General features: G+C 40.1%; 1 protein-coding gene across 1 annotated transcript in view; it reads left to right on the top strand.

Moving 5' to 3' along the window:
- Positions 1-3,443: 3,443 nt before the first annotated feature.
- The window catches only part of Akr1d1 (aldo-keto reductase family 1, member D1), a 56,395-nt gene continuing 40,167 nt past the window's right edge, over positions 3,444-19,671 (top strand). The window contains exon 1 of the mRNA XM_005405462.2: positions 3,444-4,940. Coding sequence (XP_005405519.1) covers positions 4,848-4,940 — 93 coding nt within the window. The 5' untranslated portion in view covers positions 3,444-4,847. The remainder of the gene's footprint in view (positions 4,941-19,671) is intronic.

Raw genomic sequence — 19,671 nt, 5'->3', positions numbered from 1 at the left:
AATTTCTTCTGGTAGTGTCAGTTCAACTTTCAGAAGTGCCACTTAAGGAAGTTTGTTTGTTTTTTGTTTTTGTAATGCACTGGTTTTAATCTTTTTGTTTTGTTTTGTTTTAAAGGCACAGTCACTAAACTTTATTTGTAAACCATTGTAACTATTAACCTTTTTTGTCTTTTTTTTTTTTTTTTTTTTTTTTTTGGTTTTTCTCCGGTACCGGGAACCGAATTCACAACCTTGCGCTTGCCAGTCAGGCGCTTTTGCCGCTGAGCTAAATCCCCAGCCCCACCTTTTTTGTCTTATTGAAAAAGTGTTGCTAAGCATTTTTGATCTGTTTTGTTAATGCTCTGTGTTTGTATTTGGAATATTTGAATGATAACAGATGGTGAAGTAATGTGAGTACTGTATTTTTTTTTGTTTGTTTGTTTGTTTGTTTGTTTTTCTCCGGTACCAGGAACCAAACTCACGACCTTGCGCTTGCCAGGCAGGCGCTTTGCCGCTGAGCTAAATCCCCAGCCCCGTGAGTACTGTATTGTGGGCTATGACAAGATGGCTTATAACTTTCCTAGACTTAAAGAAAAAAATGGTTTAAGTTTGTTGTAGTCAATCTTGAAATCTATAAGATATCCTTATAAACTGAAATAAAGGCATTACTTGAACTGAATTGCCAAATGATGCCTGCTGATTGTAGATTTTTATGATCTTTTTTGTCATTGTATAAATTTAATTGACTTTATAATTGGTGCTATTTGAAGAAAAAATGTACATTCAATGATATACAGGTATTAGATCTGACCCCACTGCAAAACAAAGCCAAACAAAACTGAATTACAGAAGAGCCTCTGTTTGCCAAAAACTAAATGTGTTCATTTAGATAATTTGAAAGAATTCCATAGCAAGAGTGTGCAGAACTAAGGGAACAAGCCATGTGATTAATGTTTTCATTATGTTCATGTAAGAAGCCTCTTATTTTTAGGCATAATTTTGCATACTGAAAAATCCAATAATCAGAAAAGTAATTTTGTCACATTATTTATTAAAAATGTTCTCAGATACATAAAAAGTCCCAATTTTACAAAACACAGCATAAAATGTGATATTTTAGGGATAGATGCTAAGTTACTCATACTCCAGCAAGGTGGATTGTATGATTTTGAGATTTTTCTTGTGTGCTTCTGGAAAGAGATAAAGAAAAGGAAACAAAAAACAAAGCACAAAAGATAGGAGCCTATTTAGGTCTCTAAGTTCAGGCCATGTGAGCCGCCTGCCTCCAACCAGCTTCTCACCCCCTCACACCCCACCCCCTGCTGTGCAGCAGCAGCAGCGTGCACGGGGCTAGGCCACATGTGCCTCCTTCTCAGTGTAAGTCCATAGACTTTACAGGGTCTCACAAACAGCATCAGCTAGCACCTGAATGACCACTTAAATCTGTACATCTTAGTACATATCCCCTGCCACGCAAAAAAGGGAGCTGTGGCATCAGGCAGACTAAGCTGATGATCTTTGGGAGAGGAGAGGAGAGAGAGAGAGAGAGAGAGAGAGAGAGAGAGAGAGATCAAAAGAGCAGTTTAGAAGACACCCCTCAAGCTAAAGTGTTTAGACGACATCAGGCGCATTCAGGGTGGTATGGCCGTAAACAAGCTAAAGTGTTTAGGATACATATGTGTGTATGGTTTTGAAAACGGATTCCTCTAGCATGACCCAGAGACCAGTTTTAGCCAGTGTGTCACAGGATTAGTTTCTCATGTTGGTAAGATGAGAAACTTTGATCAAGACCCTGGGCTTCATCCTTATTTGTGTCTTTCTGGATGAGCAAGCTTTTCAAACTCTCATCTAACCCAGTGGGGTGTGGTGCTAACCTAAAAGGAGTATCTAGTGAGACCACTATACATCTTGGAGAGTTCCTCCAGGCACCTCTTCCCAGTACTGGTTAGAGGGAGCAAGTGTCTTTTGTCCTCGTTGCTTTTATGTACAAGTACTCGTTTTCTAGGGGCTTAGGAGTCTCTAACTGCTAGAAAAGAAAAAGACCCTAAAGCCGCGAAAGTTTGGAGGGAGAAGATACACTATGCTTGAGAGTGCAAAGGGTTGAAAGGTGTGGGGAAGAAGAAAAAAATAATGAGAAGACTTTAGGCTGGACTCACCAAAATCACCCTCTCAATGTCTCTTTTTACCTCCAGGCTGGCTCACGAAGGGAAAATGTCACTGGGCTGGGTCTGAGAATTCCCCAAACTTATCCCACTCTGCTGTAGCAGGCTCTCTGACTCCCATCACAGAAGAAAATTTTCAGGATGCACCAGAGAGAGGAAGGAGTAAGGTTTATTAGGCAAAGACAGAGCACAGTACACGCTCAAGAGGGGAGTGTGGGCGCTCAGGGAAATGAGATGCACTACAGTTTGGAAATGAATATATTTATACTTTCCTTTAGGGTGTGAACAGCTAGCGGGGAAAGTGCTGGCCCATTCCTCTCTTCTTCAAAAGTCTTTTTTTTTTCCTCGATAGATGATTTAAACGTTCTCCGGATTCACTCAACCTTTTGTTTACTCTCTTCATTGGACCAATTTATGGCCTCCTAGTGGTGGATCTGGTAGGGAAGGGGCGTATATGTGGCCAAGGATTGTTGACACTAGGGCTACCCTCCGCTCAGGGCAAGGTTCCTACACCTTTCTTCTTAACTGAAGCAATTTATGGCCTTGTGTACCTTCAGCTATGTCCTGGAAGTTGCAGTCTTCTTACATAGCACAATTTTGAGCTCTAATTTCCTTGTCTCCTTTCTAGCTATCTTCTATTTCTTCTCTCTTGCTTCAGAATTATAGCAGGCTTAGGTAAAAGAAGCCACCAAGGGTCAAAAAGCCTGCGCACCTTTTCAGCGCAGCTGTGGTTCCAAGAGGGTGAGACCCACCTTTGCTGCCTTTGTTCTCTCTTGCCTCATCCCAGGGCCCAGGAAAGGGATATTAAAGTACAGAAGAGTGTGGAGAAACCAAAGCTTTAGCTTTCTAGACAGAAAAAAAAAATTTGAGAGTATTAAGGAACTAGAATATAATAAGATTACTGTGAGGGAGGAATTAGGAAAAATAAACCCCATAAATGTATTTCGAACTACCCTGGGATCACGTGCAAACTGCCCGTGTTTGGATATGGTCCTGTTCAGCATATCAAAGACTTCAGGAGATGCACTAAAACAAAAAGACCACTCAGGCTCAGACATGGCATCAGCTGTTACATAAGGAGGATAGAACCAAAAATAATGGCAACACTGAGAAGCAAAGAGATAGGAAAGCCAGAAGAAAGAGAAAGCGTAACCTGTTTGGTTGCCTTTTAAAACAAAAATGACGGGCTGGGGATTTAGCTCAGCGGCAAAAAGCGCCTGCCTGGCAAGCGCAAGGTCGTGAGTTCGGTTCCTGGTACCGGAGAAAAACCAAAAAAAAAAAAAAAAAAAAAAAAATGACAACATTGTATAGTATTTTAACAGGACTCAAAATCTTGCAACATTCTATTCACCCAATATTTATTTGTTTTATTTGTTTTAATTTATTTTTGGTACTGGAAATAGAACTCAGAACTTTGCACTTGCCATACAGACACTTTTGCCACTAAACTATATCCCCAGCAAAGACCTGTCAAGAGACCTGCAGCACTTATTTTTTTTGTATCAGGAATCGAACTCAGGACCTTGACCTTGCCAGACAGGTGCATGTGCTGCTGAGCTATATCCCAGCCCAATTTTCTATTCAGAAAGTCCTCAGAATAATCTAAATTTGCAGTCAGGAAGACCTAGATCTGTATGGTAAGAACAAATAGGAGACAACATTGCCAAGATGTTATCGATGTTGTTCCTATTTGATGACTTTAAGGCAGCAGTTCTATAACAAAAGCACAAATAGTCAATAACATTACTGAAGCAAGTGTAAAAGGAGAAAGTTTCTCCAGAAATAAAATATGCTAAAGACAAGACAGTAACACACTTAAGAGTACTAGGAGGAAAATACAGTACAATAAGAATCCTGTGTCCCAGGGCTAGGAAATAACGCAGTGCTTAAAGTGTTTGCCTAATATGTTCAATGCCTTGTGTGTATTTATTGTATTAAATCTTTGGCACCACAGAAAGAAAAGATATTCTGAGTTCACTTTCTAGTAAATACTTTATTTTACTTAATTATGGCCTCAAAGCTAGAATTCATATATGCAAAAGAGCTTCCTTTAAATAAAAAAGATAATTTTCTTCCTATGTATGCACAGGAAAGAACACAGTACATAGGACTTGGTAGTATCCACGGTGTCAGACACAGCAGGGAACTGAGATGCCTGGTGATGAGTGAGACTACTATATTCTGAGATGGTGCTTCAGGGAAGTAGTTTTAGATGAGGCCAGGAGGGTTAAGTACTTACTATAGGCCTAGTGTTCTTGTAAAAAGACATCAGAGATCCCCTACCCCCATCTCTCCAGTGCAGAAGTTTTTCAAAATTTGAACCAAAAATGTTCCTCTATAGTTTATGAAATTTTAAGATATGTCTGTTATTTGCCAACAAAAGTATCCTACATGACAGAGATCGTTTCCTTTTAAATTCTTCTCTTTGTAGAAAAAAAAATATGAACCACCAATGGGTTATCTTACCTATGTACCTCTGGTGAAGTTCAAAAAACAACTATGCTTAGGCTTTTCAGGACAACCTAGGTTAAAAGAAAAAGATTGAGAAATAGATTTGTTCATCTATTCCCTCCCCTGGCTCCTCCCTCAGCTTTCCTTTCTTAGATAAAATAGGTCCTGGATACCTTTATATATAGACTCTTCCAGTAGTGTTGTTCCAAGGTGTCCACTTCCTGAAAACTGGAAACCTCTGATTGTCTCTCCAGTATGAATCTCACTGCTGCAAGTCACCGCATACCTCTAAATGATGGAAACAGCATTCCTGTCATTGGACTGGGTACTTACTCCGATCCTTATACAGTAAGCTTTCTGTTTCCTTTGCGCATGTGTTTATGGTTTTTAGAATATTTTCCTAAAACATAAACTTTCATTTTGAGTGTATTTCGTTGATTACTTTTTAAAGCTGTTTAAAGCAGCTCTCAAGGACTACTGTTTGCCTGGTTGAGTATCACATCAAAGGTTAAACTACAGTGAGCTCATGGTTAAAAATTAGCATAAGATAAACGATGTGATTTCTTTACTGAACTTGAGCTGAAATCTAATTCCTACTATTTATGGTTTCTGGAGTTCTCTAAAAGTTTATACTTAAGAATTTTTAGTTCAGTCTAACAAGCATTTAGTGAACACCTGCCATGCACTGAATGCTAATTTGTAGAGTATTTCTTTATTAAGAGGACGTGTCTCTTCTAACTAACCATTAAAAACTCTATGGAAGATGTAGACTCTTTAACATCTATACAACAATAAAGATTAAGCCTCTGCAATCCTAGAACTGTAACTAATATCCCTCTGAACCATACACACACACAAACACACACAAAGAGAAGAACTAAACTTGATCATGAAGATTGAAATGGCTTTCCTTTAAAACATGGCAAATCTTTTACTTAAAACAATTCTTTTTTCATGACATTTCATCATTTAAGGCTGGTTATCAGAATAAATGATGGTATGATGTATTAGTCAGCTTTCTATAGCCATATTGAAATACCTGTGTTATGGTTGATACATTGTGCCAACTTGGGGATTCTAGAGGTTTGGCTAAGTGACTCAGCAGGAAGCCAGGGTGCTTACTTTGTATACATCCTGACCTGTGGAAGAGGAAGGCATGGAAATTATGTGAGAGCTACATGCCCCTTAGGTGGGGGTAGCCTGTTTCACAATGTAAGGCAGGGAAAGAGGCTGCTTGCCGCCATTCCTCCCGTTTGCTCTGACCATCAGAAACAATTTGCTTTCAGCTGGCAAGGCCAGCAGTATACCTTCACTGTCTTACCTCAGGGGTATATTAACTCACCAGCCCTGTGTCACAACTTAGTTCGTAGGGATCTTGATCATTTTTCTCTCCCACGAGATATCACATTGGTCCATTACGTTGATGATGTTATGCTGATTGAGCCTAGTGAGCAGGAAGTAGCAGCTACTCTGGATTTGTTAGTACAGCATTTGAGAGCCAGGGGATGGGAAATAAATCCAACAAAAATTCAAGGTCCTTCTACTTTGGTGAAGTTTCTAGGAGTCCAGTGGTGTGGAGCATATAGAGATATTCCTTCTAAGGTAAAAGATAAGTTGTTGCATCTGGCTTCCCCTACAACCAAAAAAGAGGCACAGCACCTAGTGGGGCTTTTTGGGTTTTGGAGGCAACACATTCCTCACTTGGGTGTCTTACTCCGGCCCATTTACCAAGTGACTCGGAAAGCTGCTAGTGTTGAGTGGGGCCCAGACCAAGAACAGGCTCTGCAGCAGGTCCAGGCTGCTGGGCAGGCTGCTCTGCCCCTGGGGCCATATGATCCAGCAGATCCCATGGTACTTGAAGTGTCAGTGGCAGGAAGAGATGCTGTTTGGAGTCTCTGGCAGGTCCCCATAGGTGAACTGCAGCGGAGGCCTTTAGGATTTTGGAGCAAGGCTCTGCCATCATCTGCAGACAACTACTCTCCCTTTGAAAAACAGCTCTGGCCTGCTACTGGGCCTTAGTGGAAACTGAACACTTGACTATGGGACACCAGGTCACCACAAGACCTGAGTTGCCTATTATGACCTGGGTATTATCTGATCCACCGAGTCATAAGGTTGGACGTGCACAGCAACAGTCTATCATTAAATGGAAGTGGTATATTCGTGATATATATATACCGAGCCAGGGCAGGTCCAGAGGCTACCAGTAAATTACATGAGGAAGTTGCCCGGATGCCTACAGCTCCTACGCCTACTGTACTGCCTTCTGTTTCCCAGCATGCACCTATGGCCTTGTGGGGTGTGCCATATGATCAGCTGTCAGAGGACGAGAAGACTAGGGCCTGGTTTACGGATGGCTCTGCACGCTATACAGGCACCATCCACAAGTGGACAGCTGCAGCATTGCAGCCCCTTTCTGGGACATCCTTGAAGGACAGTGGTGAAGGGAAATCATCACAGTGGGCAGAACTTCAGGCAGTGCACTTCATAGTACATTTTGCCTGGCAAGAGAAATGGCCAGATGTGCGACTATATACTGATTCATGGGCCATAGAGAATGGTCTCGCTGGATGGTCAGGCACATGGAAAGAACATAACTGGAAAATTGGTGACAAAGATATTTGGGGAAGAGGTATGCGGGTTGACCTCTCCATGTGGGCAGAGGATGTAAAAACATTTGTTTCCCATGTAAATGCTCACGAAAAGGTGACATCAGCAGAAGGAGACTTCAATAATCGAGTAGATAAGATAACCTGGTCTGTGGATAGCGGCCAACCTCCTTCTTCAGCTGCCCCTGTCATTGCCCGATGGGCTCATGAACAGAATGGCCATGGTGGCAGGGATGGAGGTTATGCATGGGCTCAGCAACATGGCCTCCCACTCACCAAGGCTGATCTGGCTACAGCCACTGCTGAATGCCCGACATGCCAGCAGCAGAGGCCAACACTGAGTCCCCGGTATGGCACCATTCCCCGTGGTGATCAACCTGCAACCTGGTGGCAAGTTGATTATATTGGACCACTTCCATCATGGAAGGGACTGCGTTTTGTCCTCACTGGCATAGACACATATTCTGGATATGGATTTGCCTTTGCTGCACTTACTGCTTCTGCCAAAACTACCATCCGTGGACTTACAGAATGCCTTATCCACCGTCATGGAATTCCACATAGCATTGCCTCTGACCAAGGAAAACATTTTGTAGCCAAAGAAGTAAAACAATGGGCTCATGCTCATGGTATTCACTGGTCTTATCATGTTCCTTACCACCCAGAAGCGGCTGGATTGATAGAAAGGTGGAATGGTCTTTTGAAGACACAGTTAAGGTGCCAACTAGGAGGCAGTAGCTTGCAGGGCTGGGGTAAGGTACTTCAAAAGGCTGTGTATGCTTTGAATCAGTGCCCACTATATGGCACTGTGTCTCCCATAGCCAGGATTCATGGGTCCAGGAATCAAGGGGTGGAAGTAGGGATGGTACCACTCACCATTACTCCTAGTGACCCATTAGCAAAATTTCTGCTTCCTGTCCCCACAGCCTTATGTTCTGCTGGCTTAGATGTCTTAGTTCCAGAGGGGGGAAGGCTTGCATCAGGAAGCACAACAATGATACCATTGAACTGGAAGTTAAGATTTCCCCCTGGTCATTTTGGTCTCCTCATGCCTCTGAGGAAACAAGCTGAAAAGGGAGTCACAGTGTTGTCAGGGGTAATTGACCCAGATTATCAAGGGGAAATTAGACTACTACTCCACAATAGAGGAAAGAAAGAATATATGTGGAGTGCAGGAGATCCTTTAGGGCGCCTCTTAGTATTACCATGCCCTGTTATTAAAATCAATGAGAAACTATAACAACCTAATATAGGCACAATGAGAAATGGCCCAGAGCCTTCAGGAATGAAGGTATGGGTCACTCCACCAGGGAAAGAACCAAGACCTGCTGAGGTGCTTACTGACGGCCAAGGGAATACAGAATGGGTAGTGGAAGAAGGTAGTTCTAAATACCAGCTACGACCCCATGATCAGTTATAGAAAAGAGGATTGTAATTGTACTACTTCTCCCCTAATATGGTTCTAATGTAATATAATGTAGATAGGCTTACTACTGGTCCTTAAGGATTGTTAAACTGTGTTATACTGTTCAAGTTGTGAAATGATAAGAATAACCATCACCCAAGGAAAACTTACCTTTTATTTTGGTAAGGGAATTAATGCGTTTACGTTTGTACATAGGATAGTTATAACATGTTAGGCAGAATTATAAGCATATCTTTGTATCTGGAAACTGGTTTAAAGAACTGTGTCTGACTGCCAAGTTGACAAGAGGTGGAGTGTTATGGTTGATACACTGTGCCAATTTGGGGAGTCTAGAGGTTCGGCTAAGTGACTCAGCAGTTCTGCCTCTTGGGGTGAAAAGGACATGCCCTTACCCTTCTGGGATGTTGTTTATTGTGTTAATTTGAGAAGTTTAGAAGGTTAACTATGCACCTCAGAAGAGGTCCAGGGTGCTTACTTTGTATTCTTCCTGAGCCTGTGCAAGAGGCAGGCATGCAGAGGGTGTGGGTGTAGAGGATGACCCCCACCTCCCCAGAGCGGGTAGACTGCATAAAAAAAGGAATTGAGAAAGGACTGGCTGCTGGTTCTTCAGAGGAGCTCCAGTCTTCGCCTTCAGCTTGGTCGTCTCCTGGCTTCTGGTGCAGACTGTTGGGCTTCCGTCTGGACTCTTCAGCCTTCTGGTGTAGGCTCTCCAGCCTTCATCGTAGATTCTTCAGCATTCCGTCGCAGACCCATCAGCCTTTTGATACGGACTTGCACGGACACTGCAGCGAGCTCCAGGCCGGGGGCTGGGCTCTTCAATCTCCAGCGTGCAGACACCCTCTGCACGCTTCCTCACCCTACTCTGTAGCTGACCATTGTAAGCCAAACTTGTAATTCCTTGTACATGTGTTTATCTTGTATTATATCTGTTCTGCTAGTAAACCCTGACTGATACAACCTGGCACAATCAAAAGGAGAAATTAATTTTGACTGCTTGTCTGCAAGGGTTTTAGTCCATGGTCGCTTGACCCAGTCCCTCTGGACCTGTGATAAGCCAGGACATCATGAATAGGAGCATAGGGTGAAGTAAAGCCACTCACCTCCTTGTGGCTAGAAAGCAGAGAGAGATAGAGAAAAAGGTCCAAGGCCCAATATCCCCTTCATGAGCAGCCCCCCGCTCCACAACCTAACTTCTTCCAACTAGATCCCACTCCCAAAGGTTCAGCCACTTCCCAGTAGTTCATTAGGCTAATGATCAAGCCTTAGCATGGCTTTTAGGGACATTTGACTATCCAAACATAACATATGCATAGAAATGCTCCTGAAAGCTGAGTAATTGTACTCAAAAGACCTCTACAAAGCCAGTTATGAATTAGCTAGCAAAGAAGTTGAGCCAAGGCAGGACAATTCAGAAAGAAAACAAAGTTGAGAGACACAGGATATATGATATGTCCAGAGAAGGGCAAGCTGTGGTGGCTGCAATGTGGTGTTAATGTAGAAGGTGATGACAACTGAATCCAAAAATGCAAGTTAAGACTAAATTACTGTATACTTTAAATATCCAAGGAAAAGAACTGGAATTTCATTGTACAGAACTGAGAACCCATCTAAACCTTACATAAAGACAAATAACATCACTGGATCTGTGTGGGTGCAGAGGGTGTGGTGTGTAGAGGATGACCCCCACCTCCCCAGAGCGGGTAGACTGCATAAAAAAAGGAATTGAGAAAGGACAATTTCAATTATCTTTGAAAGATAATTCTGCTGGCAGCACACAGAATCAAGGGCAAAGGAGTAGAAACAAACAACCAGGACCGGGAAAGTTAACCCTTGCATCTCAATCCCACATCCCTTGTTTTTTGTAATGGGAAGAAAAATCATTCCTAGAATAATCCTAGAAGTCTGTATTACTGGTCATTTCTGCTCCTTTTTTTGCCTATTATCTCTGTTTAACATCATTCATAATCTTGGCTCCAACCACATAAACTTTTTTTTACCATGTTTACTTTTCTGTTTGTTGTATCTTCCTTATGCAACTATAAACTTACTATATCAGAACACCTGGGACATTTTTGAAAATACATATTAGGCCTCATCCCAATCCACTGAATCTAGATGTCTCAGGCTGAACCTGAAAATCTGCATTTAACAAGCTCTTCTGGTGATTCTGATGTACCCACAGATATGTATTCTACCTTCCAGATCACCTCTAACTACACGACAGAACTGCGCTGACTTTCTTCTGTTCCCCAAAGAACCAGCTCTCCCAGCCATGCAAGTTGGAATATATGGATTTATTCTGCCCTCTTCCTCACATTACATCCAAATGACTGCTGAGTCCTTGTTGATTTGATTTCCAAACACTTCCCCAACTCATACACCTTTCTCTAGTTTCCCAAACCTTGCATAATCATCCTTTGTCCACCAGCCTTGCTTCTACTTCCTTTCCAGTTATCTTTGTTTTATACACTGTCCTCACTAAATTTTCCCATCACAGGGTAAAGCCACTCTACCAAGAGGAAATACTTTGCATACAAACTTTAATTTATAATCAGTTCTGTTCTATAACTATAGACTCTGCTGCTATGATCTAAAGTACAAAATCAATAATTACCACTGATTTTCATTTCTAAGTTGTGCTTAATGCTATTGCTATTGCTAATTTTACTACTTTAGCTAGGGTGTCATATCTGTTGTAATCAGTTGTTCTCCCTTCTATAACAATACTGGGAAACTCTGGGGTAATAAGTTTACCACAGCTCTACACCAAAGGACCAGGAACTGAGCCAAACAGATACCAACATCCCACTCTTAATTAACTGGGAAGGTAAAATCTTGTAACAGACACAAACCAAGAATCTCCTACACAGGGGCTGGGGATTTAGCTCAGCGGCAAAAGCACCTGCCTGGCAAGCGCAAGGTCGTGAGTTCGGTTCCCGGTACCGGAGAAAAATGAAAAAAAAAAAAAAAAAAAAAAAAGAATCTCCTACACAGAGATGACATCCCTGAAGAATAGACTTTGTCTAGAGAGACTTTGATACTGGTGATATAGCTACCTACTACAAAAACCCACAAGGATCATCACAGAAAACAAAATAAAAAATTTTTTGAAATTGAAAATGACAAGTAATCAGTAGTTACACTACTGATTTTTTTCTAGTTCATTAAAAAAATGGTTTGTGCTCACATTGTGTGATCAATTATGCATACCTACATCTTGTAATCTGAGCAACTACTTTGAAGATAACAACACACAATATATTAACCATGACTAATCTATTATCTTGTTTTGAAATTCTCTGTTTTTTTTTTTCTCTTTAAAATGAAAAAAGTCCAAAAGAATTATAGCCAAAATCTTTCCAAACACTTCATGATGTGCCAGGAACTCTTAAATATTTTCTATAATATGCATTTTCCAATTTAATCCTTACAACACTATGAAATTGATACCAGTTAGCCACATTGACATATAAGAAAACTGAAGCACACAGTAATAACCTAATTTGCCCCAAAATTATAGCACTAGGTACAGAGCTGAGCTTTGACCCCATACTTCACCTTCCTAATCCAATAATATATGAATATATACTTTCAAGAATATATGTTATACCAGTTAAGGCTGCATATTTGCAATTATGTCTTTCTGTTAGTATTTCTGTATAGTATCTAAGAATGTGTACATATGTGTATATGTATTTACATATGTGTGTCTGTGTGTGTGTGTATAATGAAATTTGGTGAAACTCAAGGTGCTGTATCTACCAATAAATACCTACTATATCCCTAGTGATCACTAAGGTTGGAAATATTAAAAAAGAGTTCTATCATTCCCTACAAAGAGGTGTAACTTACTTCAGAAGGTAAGATATACACCAATTAAAGAACAGTTATAATAGGAATACTGTTAGAAATGAGGACCACATATGCACCAAATACCTTTGTGATCAGAAATATTACCATAGTAAAGTAATATATGCAGTTAATGAATGCATCTCACACACTCAGAAACTAACGTGAAGAAAAATGTATAACTTGTAGGTGGAAGATTTGAGATAGGAGAAGGGATGGAGCTGACATTAAGGAAAAAATGGGAGTAGAGAGAACAGAGTATTTCAAATCAAGCAGACTTTATAGCTCCTGGTTCCCAAGTACAAAACTGACTAGCTCCTTAATTCTCCAGCCCAGGACGAGGAAAACACTAGGACCACCTATACCCAGTTCAATCACCTTGAAATAGAAGTACTGAATTTGATTAATTTTAGAATCAGTCTAAGCCCTAGAGGTGGAATATGATGCCAAGCTTTAATATCCTGTACATGCACACCTGGGATTCAGTTCAAAATATTTCATTTACAAGAACAGATGGAAGACAAAGGCCAGTGTTCTTGTGGACAATTAAGCCTATCAATGTTTGTGCTGGGATCCTACTCAGTTTTGACAGGGCAGGTAGAATGTAGCTAAGTAGAGGGGGAAATTCAGGCATGTCTACAGCAAGGCACGGAGACTGGAGTTGGTATTTATTTGTCTTTACTTTTAGTACTGTATAGTGTGCATCCTTAGTTCATTCCAATACCATGACAACTTCACACCCAAACTAGCTGTCAGAGAACCCTTGGCCCTTAAAAATCAAATTCTCAGAACTGACTTCTGCTTTTGGTAATGACACAATGAATGTTGCTCATGATGCTGCAGAAATGTTTTGGGGGATGACAAGTGTGGTGGGTTGACAACTGGTGATCAACTTGTAACAGCCAGCTGAACTGAACCAGTGCGGGGCTGGGGATTTAGCTAAGTAGCACAGCACATTCCTGGCAAGTGCGAGGTGATAAGTTCAATTCCCAGTACCAGAAAAAAAAATTCAAAAAAAAGGAATTTGAACTGAACCAGTGTGCACTGGGTGTGGGAGGCTCACCTGAGGATTGATGCCAGCAGCATAAGGTGCAGAACTGGAAAGGAAGAAGTAGAGAGGCTGCTGGGAGCTGGAAGAAGGTGATGGGTGTTGTTAAAAGCCGTTAGGGAGCTGCTGATTCTCTTGGGCTATTCTGCTGGAGGACCTTGTCATGCTGACTTTCCTGAGAAACTTGGCTGTTGTTGCTGAAAGAGGAGCTAGGGACCTTGTTGTTGTTGAGAATGACTATGATTCACTTTGGGAGAGCTCTGGTCCTCAATTTGAGCATCACTTCCTAGCTCTGGATGCGAAGATGGTGCACAGCTCAGTCTCCTGGAGAAGCTTGTTGCTTTCCTGATGGGAACTTGGCTTTCCTCATCATAGGAGGAGCTTAAGACTTCACTGTTTCTGAGGGTAGCTGTGATACTTTTCAGGGGAGCTCTCATTCTTACTTTAAGCATTGCTTCCTGGTTCAGATCCCTCAGCTTGCTAGCACAGATCCTTCATCCTGCTGGGACAGACTTTCTAACTTCCACCACTGACCTTTGGGCCTTCCCAGTGCAGATCCATGAAACAGGCCTGGATGAGACACTGTTGTGGGTTCTAGGCCTTCAGTTGGAATTGTAAAAGGCATTGTTATGGGCTCAAGATCTTCAGATGGACTCATGCAGGACATTATTGTGGGATCCAGGCCCTCCACTGGATTCTTTGGTTTTTAGTGCATGGATAGATTTCTGCTCTCTCTTTTTGTATATGATTCTTTGGGTGACTATTATAAATAATCTTATAAAATATGTGTCCTGAAGTATATTGTTCCCCTTGCAAAACCCCAAACTACAACAGGAAGTAACAAAAATATATGGTAGAAAAATGTGTGTTCATGTTTCAAAAACATTTTCCTGCCAAATTTAAAATGAATTAAATTGAGAAGAGTGAAAATACATAGAGGCCCAGTGAGAGAACTTCTGTAATTAGATAAATGGTGTAGTTTGGGGTTTTGCAAGGGGAGTAATCAATACAGAACACTTAATTATAAGATTATTTTATAATAGTCACCCAAGGAGCCACATACAAAGACAGTGCAGGAAATCTTTCTATACTTTAAAGACCAAAGAACCCAGCTGAGGGCCTAAATACATGGTAATGTCCTGAATGAGTTCAACTAAAGACAAAGAGCCCATAACAATGCCTCCCATGAGTCCCGCTGGAGGCCAAGAGCCCACAACAATGTCTCATGCAGGCCCATTTCACAGATCTGTTCTGGGAAGGCCCAAACGTCGGTGGTGGGAGCTAGAAAGTCTGTGCCAGCAGGAAGAAGGACCTGTGCTAGCAGGCTGAGGGATCTGAGCTGGAGCCAGTAAGCAACACTAACAGTAAAGACCAGAGCTCCCCCGAAAAGTACACAGCCATCCTCAGCAACATTAAGATCCTGAGCTCCTCCAATGATGAGGACAGCTGAGTTCCCATCAGGAAAACCAACATGACAATCTTCTTCAGGATACTGAAAAGTGCACCATCTTCCCCTCCAGAGCCAGGAGGCAATGCTCAAGTGAGGGACCAGAGTTCCCCCAAAATGAACCACAGCCATCCTCAGTAACAATGAGGTCCTGAGCTCCTCCTCTGACAAGAACAGCTGAGTTCATCAGGAAAGTCAGCATGACAAGGTCCTCCAACATAATAGCCGAAGAAAACCAGCAGCTCCCTAACAGCTTCCCAACAGCTTCTCTCCTTGCTCTCCAGGTCTGCCTCTTATGCTGCTGATCACAATCCTCAGGTGGGCCTCCCACACCCAGCACAATGCTGGCTCAGTTCAGCTGGGTGTTATAGTTGACATATACTGTGGTGAATTGACAACACCAGTTGTCAATTCACCACAGTAAACAATAACAAAGATTTGCTCTTGATTGGTGGTGATAAGGAAAGTAACTTGCCTGTAGTCCAGGAGGGAAATAACTTGGTTATAGGGCACAGATTATTGGAATAAACTCTACAAAGTTCAACAACAAATGGGATCCATGAGAAGGAGGGATAATGTGAGATTCAAAAGTCATCAGTGACATTTTTGGTACAGATTATCATTCTTTGGACCTTAGATTTTGAAATTTATGAAATTAACTTATCCTGTACACTTTTAAACAGAAAAAAATAAAAATAATACAGAATTTCAAAACAAGATGATAAGAAATTAACAATGGTTATTATGTTGCATATTGTTATCTTCAAAGTAGTTGCTCAGATTACCAGATATAGGTATGCAAAATTGATTAAACAATATAACCACTAACTGTTCTTTCAATAAACTAAATAGAATTTAGTAAATAGTAAATAAACTAAATAAAATAAATAAACTAAATAGAAATTAATAGTACAATTTTCTTAGCTATTGTGTGTGTGTGTGTGTGTGTGTGTGTGTGTGTGTGTATTTACCCCTTCCTTCTTTTCTGCATTCCATTTCAGTTGTTGTTTCCTTTTGAGCAGATACTTTCCCTTACACATCTATTGTGCTTTTGGATCTTATTTATTCTTTCAGTTTGTTACACTAGGGAGGTAGTACAATGTTTACACATGCAAGTCTGATTTATTTCACTTATGAGCATGGTCTCTAGTTGCATCCATTTACCTAAAAAAACCTCAAGTTTATCTTTCTATATAGGTGAGTAATGTTTAACTGTATAAAAATACCATATCTTTTTTTTATCCATTCCTTGCTTGATGGGCATTTTGGTTATTTCCAAGAATTAGCTATGACAAATTGTGCTGCTATAAATATGGGTGCACATATATCACTGTTGTATGATGTTTTCATTTCTTCTGGGACAATACCCAGAACAGGAATAGCTGGGTCAAATTGGACCTCTAATCCTAGATTTCAAGGACTCTCCACGCTGATTTCTGCAGTGGTTCCACCAGGCTACACTCCCATCAACAGTGGAGAAGCATTCCTTTTCCCCCCAACCCTCACCAACTTTAGTTATTGGTTGATTTTTGGATGATAGCCATTCTTTCTGGGGTGAGATAAAATCTCAGTATTGTTTTAATTTGCATTTTTTGAATGACCCATGAAGTTGAACATTTTTTCATATATTTATTTGCCAATGGAATTTCTTCATCTGAGAAGTGTATGTTCATCTCAGATGCCCATTTTTGGATTCAGTCTTTGAATTTTGGGGGCCTGTTTTTTTTAATTCTTTAGATGTTCCAGTTAGAAATACTTTGTCTGAGGCACAGTTGGCTAAATTATTTTTCCCCTCTGTGGGTTTTCTTTTCATTCTCTTGGTGATTTCTTTTAATGTGCAAAAACTTTTCAATAAGATGAGATCTCAGTTATTGGTTCTTTGAAGTACTTCCCATGCAGTTTGGTTTTTGTTCATGAACTTTCTGCCTAGCCCAAGTCTTCAAGATTTCGACCTACTTTCTCTTCCAGTAGATTTAAGGTTTCTGTTTTAATATGTAGATCTCTGATCCATTTTGACTTTAGTTTAGTGCATGATAGGCATGGTTCTAGTTTCAGTCTTCAATATGTAGAGAGTCAGTTTTTCTAGCACCATTTATTAAAGAGGTTATCTTTCTTCCAGTGAACATGTTTAGTCCTTTGTCAAAGGCAAAGTGGCTGAGTGTGTTTGAATTTGTGTCTGCATCTTTTCATCTGTTCCATTGATCCTTATGTCTGTTTTTCGCTGGTTCTATGCTAATTCTATCACAGTAGTTTTGTAGTATAATTTCAAGTCAGGGATTGTGATGCCTCCTGCCTTTCCTTTGTTGCGCAGAATTGCCTTTGCTATTCTAGGTCTCTTCTGGTTCCAGGTGAATTTGAGTAACATTTTCTCTAGATCTGTGAAGTATAATAATGGCTTTTTGATCTGGATTGTGTTAAACCTCTATAAAAATTTTGGGAGTATGGCAATTTTCACGATAGTGTTTCTTCCTATCCATGAGCAAGGAATATCTTTCTATATTCTGAAATCCTCTTTGATTTCTTTTTTTAGAATACTGTAATTTTCAATGTGCAGATCTTTTACTTCTGTTGTTAGATTGATTCCTAGGTATTTCATTTTTTCTATGCTATTGTGAAGAGTATGGTTTCCCTAATTTCTCCCTTAGTGAGTTTGTTGTTTGTGTACAGGAATGTTATGGATTTTTGAGCATTGACTTTGTATTCAGCTGCACTACTGAATTTGGTTATTAAATGTAGAAGTCTTTTGGTGGATATTTGCAATCTATGTAGAGTCTCATATCATCTGCAAATAATGATAATTTCACTCCTGCTTTTCCTGTCCTTATTTGTTTTGTCTCTCTTGTCTAAATGCTCTGGCTAATGATTCCAGAGCTATATTGAATAGGAGTTGTGATAGTACATGTCTTTGTCTTGTTCTTGATTTAACAGTGAAAGCTTTCAGTTTTTGTTCATTTAGTATGATGTAGGCTGTTCGTTTGTCATAGATGGCTTTTATCAGATTGAGGTAAAGACCATCTATTCCAATTTGCTGCAGTATTTCTATCATGAGAAATACTTTTTCTGCATTTATTGAGATGATCACATGATTTTTGTCTTTGGTTCTGCTGATACGGTGTATTACATTTGTTGATTTGTGTATGTTGAGCCATCCCTGCATTTTCTGGGATGAATCCCACTTGGTCATGGTGTATAATCTTCTAGATGATTTGTTGCATTCTGTTTGCTAGTATTTTATTGAGAATTTTTGCATCTATGTTCATTAGGGAGATTGGCCTGTACTTCTCTTTTTTGATTGGGTCTTTCTCTGGTTTTAGTATTAGGGTAATACTTACCTCCAGCAATGAGTTAGGAAGAATTGCTTCCCTTTCAATTTCATTAAAGAGTTTGAGGAGTATTGGTATTAAATCTTGTCTAAATTTCTTATAGAATTCAGCTGTGAATCCATCAGGACCTGGGTCTTTCTTTGTTGGTAAGTTGTTAAGTACATTTTCAATTTCATGGACTGATATTGGGTTATTCAGAATTTTTATATCTTCTTTGATTCAGCTTTGGTAATTCATATGTATGTAGGAATATGTCCATTTCTTCTGTGTTTTCCATCCTCTGAGTGTAAAGATTATTCAAGTAGGCATTGGTGATCTTCTGAATTTCCACAGTATTTGTAATAGTTTCACCCTTTTCATTTCTTATTGCTTGAATTTGAGGATTTTTTTTTGCTTTTTTGATAAGGTGGCTAAGGGTTTATCAGTTTTATTTATTCTTTCAAAGAACCAACTCTTTGATTCATTAATTCTTTGTATTGTTTTCTTAGTCTCCACTGCATTAATTTCTGCTCTGATATTTATAATTTCCTTGCTTCTTTGGGCTTTGTGCTTGACTTGCTCTTCTTTTTCTAGAAGATTGCCACACAGCATTAGGTTGTTTATTTGTGTTTGCTCTGTTTTCCTGATGTAAGAAGTCACCACTGTAAATTTCCCTCTGAGGACTGCTTCCACTGCATCCCCCAGGTTCTGTTAAATTGTATTTATATTTTCACTTGGTGTACATATTATTGAATTGCTTCTTTAATTTCATATGTGACTCATTGGTTGTTCAGGAGGGTGTTATTTAATTTTTGCAGTTTTTTTTTTTAGTTTTTTTCTGGTATTGGGAATCAAACTCACGACCTCGCACTTGCCAGGCAGGTGCTGTGCTGCTGAGCTAAATCCCCAGCCCCCTATTTTTGCAGTTTCTTTTGCCATTAATTTCTAATTTCACTGTCAATGAGTCTTTGGTTGACCAGTATTGCATGTCTATATCTGTTTTCATGAGAAGCCACTTTGAAGATATCAATATGTAATACAACCACCATTGTTAATTCCCTACCACTTTGTTTGTAACTGTATTGTCTGTATTGTGCTTGTGATATGTTGTAAAATGTTGTATGTCTGTTAATGTTTCCCTCCTTTTATCTTTAAAATTAAAAAAAAAAATTTCTAATTTCACTGCACTATGGTCAGATAATATGCAGGGGATAATTTCAGTTACTTTGCATTTACTTAAGGATGTTCTGCAGGCTTGTATATGGTTTATTTTTTAGAACACCCCCCATACAGCTGAGAAGAATGTGTATTCTGTTGATGTTGGGTGTAACATTCTGAAAACATCAACTAAGTCCATTTGTTCACAGGTTTGCTCCAGTTCTGATATTTACTTGCTGG

This window comes from Chinchilla lanigera, unplaced genomic scaffold (assembly GCF_000276665.1).
Source record: "Chinchilla lanigera isolate Chin_1 unplaced genomic scaffold, ChiLan1.0 scaffold00093, whole genome shotgun sequence".
NCBI classification, from domain to species: domain Eukaryota; kingdom Metazoa; phylum Chordata; class Mammalia; order Rodentia; family Chinchillidae; genus Chinchilla; species Chinchilla lanigera.
This window is presented reverse-complemented; position numbering and strand designations above follow the sequence as displayed.